Source organism: Thermothielavioides terrestris, chromosome 3, assembly GCF_000226115.1.
Source record: "Thermothielavioides terrestris NRRL 8126 chromosome 3, complete sequence".
In the NCBI taxonomy this organism is placed as follows: domain Eukaryota; kingdom Fungi; phylum Ascomycota; class Sordariomycetes; order Sordariales; family Chaetomiaceae; genus Thermothielavioides; species Thermothielavioides terrestris.
Genome location: NC_016459.1, coordinates 653,284 through 662,272, shown reverse-complemented (window position 1 = coordinate 662,272; position 8,989 = coordinate 653,284). Strand labels below are relative to the sequence as shown.

At 42.5% G+C, this 8,989-nt stretch overlaps 1 protein-coding gene across 1 annotated transcript; it reads left to right on the top strand.

Moving 5' to 3' along the window:
* Positions 1 to 7,172: 7,172 nt before the first annotated feature.
* On the top strand, positions 7,173 to 8,585 carry THITE_125575 (uncharacterized protein; the record flags this gene model as incomplete). The annotated part of the gene is made up of 4 exons (XM_003653864.1): positions 7,173 to 7,351; positions 7,404 to 7,563; positions 7,796 to 7,959; positions 8,051 to 8,585. The coding sequence occupies 4 exons, from the start codon at positions 7,173 to 7,175 to the stop codon at positions 8,583 to 8,585; spliced, it is 1,038 nt and encodes a 345-aa protein (XP_003653912.1).
* Between the last annotated feature and the right edge of the window lie 404 nt (positions 8,586 to 8,989).

The window sequence follows — 8,989 nt, the reverse complement described above, 5'->3', positions numbered from 1 at the left end:
GAGTATAAGATTCTAGAATAGCGTTATATACCTAGAATATAGGAATCGAATCTAGAATAGCGTTATATACCTAGACTATAGGAGTATACGATAGCGTTTAATATAAGTATAAAGCATTAGTTAGTATATAGTATACCTCAATTATAAGAATCTACAATAGCGTTTGATAATTGTACTATAATATTAGTACCTCTAGATATACAATGTTTATAAGCTTCCCACTTTACTCCCCTAAATCTAATAAATATATATAAACATTATAAATATCTATAACCCGAGATATAGCTATATAAAACTAGCTATAAGAAAATATAGGCTTTCGAAAATTGATACTAATATAAGAAAAAGACTACCTCTAAGACTTATTAATAGTTATTGTAAAGTAGAGGCGAATTAGAAACTGCTTATAAACAATAATATAAAGAAAGTCCTCCTCTATAGAACTTAACTTAATCTTTAGAATTATCTGCAACTATCTAGTAAAGTTACCTATTAAGATTCGCCCTTTAATAATAGACGAAGCAAGCTAAGTTATAACTAGCCAAGTCCTATTATAGAGCTTACTACTAAGGTCAAGGTTTCAAAGTAAAAGAATAGGGGCTCTAACCTTTAAGGTTAAGATAGTAAGTAGAATAGAAGCGAAGTCTAAAGAAAATAAAAATTCAGGAGATAATATAGGAGCGTTAAGATCCTTAGCGTTAGGAGGGTTTTCCACCTTGTTAATAGAGAGATATCGAAATTCTTGACCTAGAACTAAAGAAATAATAGCTACGTTAATAGAGCTTATAGTAGCGTTGTAAAGACAAAGAATTACTTAGTTTATAAATATTGTCGAGTCTATTATAGTGTATTTAAATAGGTATATAGGATAGACTTAATTAACTAACTACTTCTATATAGAATAGAGTATAAAAGGGGGAAAGGGATTAACGGAGCTATAGAAATAAGGATTGTAACTTAGATTCTATAACCAACTTATAAAAGTATAGTTGTTAGTATTAGCTCCTTATATTTATATATTCTTAGTTAGTTTCTAGACCTATAGCTAAGGCTAGATTAGTAAGTTCTATAAATAGGCCTAAACAATGTAACACCTATCATTGTTATAGACAATAGGTAGAATTTATATAAAGTCCTCCTCTAATATAACTAGAACCCCTCTAAATAGGCTATTATAGTTGCAAATATCTTGTAATATATAGTCGATAGTCTCAAAGCAATAGCGGTATTATATTAGAACCTTGTCCTAGATAATAAGCTTAGTGTATTACAAAAGAGCTATAAGCTAAATGTTCTTCTAGACTATATAAGTACTAACGTCTATAATGTCGATCGGAATCTTAAAATAGCTATAAGAAGTGTAGCTGCTATCGAGAAGGAGAGCTATAAGGCTAGAAGAAGCAACGTAAAGGACAATATACCTTTACGAATAGAAGAAAGAAGAGAGACAACGATATAAAAAGGTTTTACTAGTCCTACTAGCGCCTTAGATAAAAAAATAAGCTATTTCAAAATACGAGTCGACTATAGCTATAATCTTTACAAAGAGTATAGCTTAGCTAGCGTTCAACTAAGATTAAATACTTATAAATAGGGCCTCTTACTCTTAACGGTTGTAACTAAGCTCTGTTTATAAAAGGGGGTTCCGCTCTATATTCTCCTAACGGTGATAGACAGCTAATAAACTAAAGTTGGCTAAACACTTATCGTTATTAGCTAGTAGCTAATTCAATAAAAAGAGCCTAAAGTCGAAATATAGCTCCTCTAAATCTAGTAGGACATCTGTAAAACGCTTAAGGCGACGTAGAAGATTATTGTAAAAAGAATTACAAAACTATAACTATAGTGCTACTAAGTCTATAATATCATTAAAAAGGAGGCTAATAGTAAAAAGCTTATAAAGAGTATACCCTATTTGCTAGCCTATAGCTTTAGTAAAGTATATAATTTAGCTTTAGTCGGAGTTAAGTAGGCTAATTGCAACGTAAGTAGCCTAGAATATAGGATATTTAAAGCTATCTACGGTCTATAAATAGGTAAACGACTAAGTGCCTAGAACTAAATAAAGGAGAAGACAAAGAAAATATCGCTTACCTATAGTAGGAGGAACGTAATATATACGCCTAATAGCAATGCTATAAACATAGGGCTTCTACTCCTATAACTGCCTATCCTAGACAAAGTGTAAAGGAAAATCGATATAGAGGATATTATAAGTATCCTTATAGGCTACGTTGTAAGTAAAAAACCCTTTTAGCTCTATAGTTCTATATTCTAAAGCCTTTATAAGCTCTTTAGGAGTACTATCTACCTAGAAAACAACGTATTGCTAATACTTAAGATAGACTAGAAGGCGATAAATAGGAGGGTACTTACAATAGGTATAGAATTTAAAGAGCTATACAACTGCCTTCGCTAGACTAACGTACCGACATTGCAAATAGGTGTCAACCTTATTAAACTAGTTAGCTATAGAGAGTTGAACTATTGATTAATTAGTCCCTTTATAAATATATTTATATATATACTTAATAGACTTTATAGATATATAAATCTCTATATTAATATAGGCAATATATTTATAAGAGAGGTAAAGGTTGTAGAGTATAACCCAACGGTTGTTAAGTTGTACCTTATAGCTATTAACCTTATAAATAACTGTTTGCCTAGTGTCTTAATAGCGATAGATAGGATACCTATTTTCTAGGATGACAATCTTCTTTATAAACGCCTTTAGAAAGCGTTTAGAACAGCTCGCAACCCCTATATATAGGTTATAAACTATATAAGGAGAGGCAAGGTTATTAGAACTATATAGCCTATAAATTATATTGCTTATAATAACGGCCTACAACTAGCTATTAGGATCCTCCGCCTCTATTAGAAGCTTAGCCTAGATAACGTAGTCGATATTAGCAAAGATAAGAAATAGATATATAGACTTTTGTAAAAAGAAAAGTAAAATATAGCGATATAGAAGCTTACACTTCTAGTATTTAATAGTCTAAATAATACCTATAAACTCCCTAAATAGGTTGCTATACTATAGTTTATAAAGGATAGTTTAGTACTTAAGCTCAAAGATATAGCTAATAATATTAGGGCGGTCCGCTATAGTCTAGCCTAGAAGAAGCTTCTACTAGATCTCTACCTAATTTAGGTTAGCTATAACTATAATAAATAGTGTAAAATAACCTAGCTTATAGACGATAGCCATTGAATTTTAATAGTACTAAGCAATAAAGTGTAGGCCCCTAATGTAGCTTATAGATAGGACAATTCGCTATCTAAGCTTATAAGTATCGCTATTACCTAATTGTAGCTAGTCCTATACTCTTTAGTATAGTTCTATATATAGTTCCTTTTAGTTATTATAGATCTAATATAGCTTCTATTAATTGCTTATAGCCTAGAGGTCTACTAATAACTACTAGAATAACCGCTAAAAAAGGAAGAGGGTTTAGCTATAACCTATATAAGGATATAATAAATATTAATACTACTGCCTAAACTTAATATTTAGTTAAATATAGCTCTACCTTTAGCTATTATAGAGCTATAAGCCTTAGTAGAAGCTAGAATCCCTAAACAGAAACATTAAAGGGTAGGCTAATAGCAAATAGGTAAGGTGATATAGGTAAATATAGTGCTAGGCCTATATAGAGCTATCGTCTAAGCGGTATATAAGGATAATATCGTGAAAATTAGGCCCTAAATTCTCCTTTAGAATAAGAATAGCCACCTTATCTACTATTAGTAGGTTTTTATAGCAACGGTTGTAATTGTAGCTATAGTCCACAACTAAACGTAACTAAGGTATAATAGCGACCTATACAATAGCTAGGCTCTAAAGAAAGTGCTCCTTCGTAGTTAAGTAGATATAAATAAAGGGGTTATAGTAATAAAGAAAGTCTATAAAGTATAATATAAAATTATGATTAGAGTCTATAAAGAAGAAAGTTCAATATACAATAGTAGCCTATGAATTATAAAAAAAAAGCTAAACGTACTATAGAGGCTTACTAGGCATTTCTATAAAAGGGCTAGCAATATAATATAGGGCACTATAGATCTGAAAATCTATAGGCCCACTACTATAGATGTTGTAAATAGTTTAATTTATAGAAATAGAAGTGAATATAAAAGCTAAATTATAACAATGAAGATAATTGCGAAAATAGGACCCTTAAGGATCTTATATATACAATAGGTAGTTAAGGAAGTCTAGAAGGTAGTAGGCTAGGGGGAAAGAAACGTTGTTCTATAAGCAATAGAAGCTAAAAGTGGGATTTATAGTAATAGAATTGTTACACGCAGTTGTAGGTCACCTGTGGCCACCTGTGGCCAACTGCGTAAGTGTGGGTCCACTGGGCCCACTGGGCCCCACAACAGCACTAGGCCCTACAACAGTGCACAGGCCACCTTACGCACAGGCCACCACACTCCTGTATTTAGGTGGGCACTTGCCCGCATTCCACACTCTTGCAATATATCCATCTTGCACTCCTCCGAAGCTCCTACTTGGTTTGAGTGCTCCGCTACCTCGGCTGACGAGGCTAGGTAGCAACCCACTTTGTTCGTGTAACAAGAATTCTATACTATAGGAAAGTGTTAGCTAAAGAAGATAAATAATAGATATAGAAATATACCGTTAAACGCTTATCTATCTAATATAATGCACTATACTTAGTATACTCAATATCTATTAAGCTAAGATTATATAATATAACGGTTATACTATTTAAATATAGGTTAGCAATAGTCTATAAAGTACTAATAAAGAGAGCGATACAACCTATAAAAGGCAACTAGCTAGTTAGAATAGGAGGTTCTATAGCATTGTAGTATATATTATATAGCGTATTATAGGCTAGGGAACGACGACACTAATAATAGATAGTAGCGTAGAAAATATAAGATATATAAGGAGCCCCATTGGAATAGGTATAAAACTTAGAAAGCGGCTTATATCGATAATAACGATCGTAATAAATAGTCTATAAACCTAGAGGGCGACGAAGAGGAGGTATAGCGATAGGAATTCAAATGTAATAGGGCAATAAAAATTGGGATAAGAGGAAAAGAGGAGGAAAGGAGGAAACGAAGAGATAGAAAAAAGGGAAAAGAGGGAGTAGTAAGAGTATAAGTATATAAGCTAATAGGAAGGAAGTATATAAAACGCTAATGGGTCTACGAGCTAGTAGGAAGGAAGTATAAAAATCACTAACAGGTCTATACCCTATATATGTTATTTATTAACGGATATAAAGCTAGGGAGCAGTAACAATTAGTTAAGGAGGACCCCTATTACATACTGAGAAAGAGGATTGCACTAACCGCCTAGTTCTGTAGTATATATATTAGACTTTGTAGTCGCAACGGAACTTGTGACCTCCGCACGTACCATGACCCTTGCTCACGTTGTTCTTAGCTGGGAAAATGCGATTCGAGGGACATGGTTCATCATTTGTGGCTGGACTTCGCGAATTGGCGATGGCAATTGATTGCGCCCTCCAGCAACTTTCATTCCTGCGGTTGTCCACGCCGCGAGTATAGAAAGGAATGCGCTGACTATGTAAGTTTTCCATTTTGTAACTCTGTCGGGAAAGGATCGTCGGGGGATACTGACTCTGAGCCGAGAATAGTAACCTACGGACCAGAGCTGGGTATTCGGCCTGCGCCCCTTGTCTATACCAAAGGCGAACGAACATGCAGTGTGCGGAAACCCCCAATATGTGAGTGTTACTCCATCACCAATATCAACTGGTGTTTCTATTGGAAGATCTACAACCTGAGGTGACATTGAGTAGGTTCCAGTGCTTTACGGAACATAGGCACACTCTCCGTTGGGCAGTGTGGCACCTCCCTCTCAGCAACCATCCCAGGGACAACTCAGACTGTAACAACGAACTCAAAAGAACACAACCGCAATTCCCGGTGACAAAACGCCCGGGACAGCAAATGATTTTCTTGGTTCATTCTGAAGCTCCAAAAGTCGACGTGCCGACGGTCTCTGGATTGAGCTGTGGTGGCTCGCAAGCCCGCAGCGATCTTAGTCCAGATCTGATCGGTGGTCAACACGGCTTTCCTTGCCCATTTGCCCAACTTCCCAAAATCCCCCATTCCAGGCATACTGGCCTGATAGCGACCGTGAAGCCTTGCTCGAACGGTGCGCACCCACTGTGGCTGACCTGATCCTGCGTCTGACCTTGACGACATCAACCATTTGACCCCAGCGATGCGGGTGTTGATGTTTGCTAGCCCTGTACACCCAATTGCCAAGGACACCCACGCCCTGCGCAGGTGTAGCTTTACCCCATAGCCCAGAATTAGCCGCCAGTCCATTGTGCAAGGCCTGCCTTGCCTATACCGAGCCCGAAGAGTGCCTTGGGGACGACACGGAGCAAGAGAGCCGGCCGTACGCCAGTTGAGCACCAGCCGGCATGCCGGCTTGCTGCCCTCCCCCAGCTGTAGCGGAACAGTAGACCGTGTGTGCTGAATGGTGTGATCATGAACGACTGTGACGACGTCGCCAATCTAGCTCGATGCATTACTCGAATACCCAACTGTCGGCAACGGATGGCGGGGTGATGCGCCGACCGGGTGCGTGAGGTCCTCGCCGTGAGCATCATCCAATCCCGTCAGGCGTGAAGTAATCCAGCCCTCCCATAAACCGGTCAACATGGAGTGCCGTCGAGGTGATGACCGTCTCTGGCCCAAAGCATGACCTCGGGTATTTTGTCGACCACTAATCAAAACGCCCAGCATGCACCCCAGGTTTTTAATTCACCTTCCGGCATACCAATTTATCAAACAACGCCTGCCAAGCATCGGGGCTCGGCAGTGCTCGCCTCGAAGTGCGAAGTTGCGCCTTCAGGCTCCGGGAGCAGCAGAGACAACTGCCGTCTCACTTGGTGCACTATAAACAGGCAACACTTAGCTTCCACTAACACAGCATCGCCACTGGCTACCAGGGCATCCGAGCATCCAACTGAAATGAGCGTTTTATGACACTCCTCACGAGCGGCTATTTACAGCCATACGAACTGGAGGAGCCAGCCATTGAAAGACATGATTGCGGCAGTAAATAGAGGCCCAGCCCCAGCTTCGGTGCCTGCGCGAGTTAACCGTAGACACCTCGACCAAGCAAAACTTGGAGAAGAGAATTCAGCATGATGCGAAGGCTCGTGTTGTGGACGGCTGCCTTGCTCGGCCTTTGTTCGGCTGGGGCGTACCCGCCCGATGTCGTGGACAAGCTGGCCGAGGCCAGTTTGCCGAAGTTGAAGGACTACCTCGCCAAGAATCCGCAAGGGAGTTGCACCTTGGAGACGGCAGTTCGCCGGAAGGAATGGTTGGTCTATGTCTTTTCCGGGTCTGGGGAACAAAGTTGACACCACACTTAGGAGCGATCTCAGTGTGAAGGAACGCAAGGAATACACCGATGCGGTTCTCTGCCTCCAGTCCAAGCCGGCCTTGACAACCTCCCAGGCGCCGGGCGCGAAGAGCAGGTTTGACGACTATGTCGTTATCCACATCCTGCAGACGCCCAGGAACCACGGTTCAGTAAGTCCAGGGAAGTTGTCAGCCGCCGTAACACTGCAATTAACCCCGACCGGACATTCTTTCTCCCGTGGCACCGCTACTACGTATGGCACTATGAGAACGCTCTCCGTACCGAGTGCAACTACACAGGATACCAGCCAGTGAGCCCCACCAGACCTCTTCACATAGGTAATGTCAAGCCAGAAGCCACAGCTGATGACCGCAGTACTGGAACTGGGATCGCTACGCCAAGGACCCGGCCAACTCGCCGCTCTTCGACGGCAGTGAGGGCAGCATGGGCGGCAACGGCGCCAAGGTCGCGCATCAAGGCATTCCCATCCCCGGCGCCCCGAGTCCCTACAACGTCATCCCGCCAGGCGACGGCGGCGGCTGCGTCACCACGGGCCCGTTCAAGAAGTGTGTTTCCACTCCCCCATCCAGCCCCTGAGACTCCCGCCGGAGAGGACGATAACAAGGGCTAACACCACAACCCCCAACCCCCTTCCAGCATGACCATCAACGTCGGCCCGATCGCGCCGACGATTCAAGTGCCGCGCAACCCGCGCTCGGACGGGCTGGGCTACAACCCGCGGTGCCTGCGGCGCGACATCAACAAGCACGCGGCGGCGGTGACGACGGCCAACTACACGTATGACCTGATCACGAGCAACAGCGACGTGTACTGGTTCCAGACGGTCATGGAGGGCCAGTTCGCGCAGGGCAAGTGGGGCGTGCACGCGGGCGGGCACTACACCATCTCGGGCGACCCGGCCGGCGACTTCTTCGTCAGCCCCGGCGACCCGGCCTTCTGGCTGCACCACGCCATGATCGACCGCGTCTGGTGGATCTGGCAGCTGCAGGACCTCGACCGCCGCCTCGCCGAGGTCAGCATGACCCGCACCATGAACAACATGCCGCCCAGCCCCAACGGCACGCTCGACGACCCCAGCGGCCTCGGCGTGCTCGCCCCCGACGTCCCGGTGCGCGAGCTGATGAGCACCATGGGCGGGCTCGGGGGCAAGTTCTGCTATATCTATGAGTAGGCGCTGACGGAGTCTGGCTTGATGTTTTTCCATGTTCCTGTGTGTCGGGCCCCGCACGGTGTTTTACCGTGGCCACAGCTTGATTTCTGATGAGATGACACGTAGCTATCTCGGACTAGCTAAGCAACGCAGCACTATGTCGGCTTGTCCGGCGTCCCGATATGTCCACTGAGTGCTGCAGCTAGTTTGGCCTGTGCTCTGGCTCTTGCCTGACGAGTTGTGTGACTGAGTAGAACCAGCTCCGGCTACTGAGCCGGCGGCCACTGTAACACGCGCAACTCTCGTCCGGATAATTCAGAACGGCAAAGATTCGTGCTTGAGCAAAGCGTCTGATAGCGCCTAGACGCCTACACTGGCTACATGGTAGGTCACTCACACAAATCACAGCACTATCAACCATATCG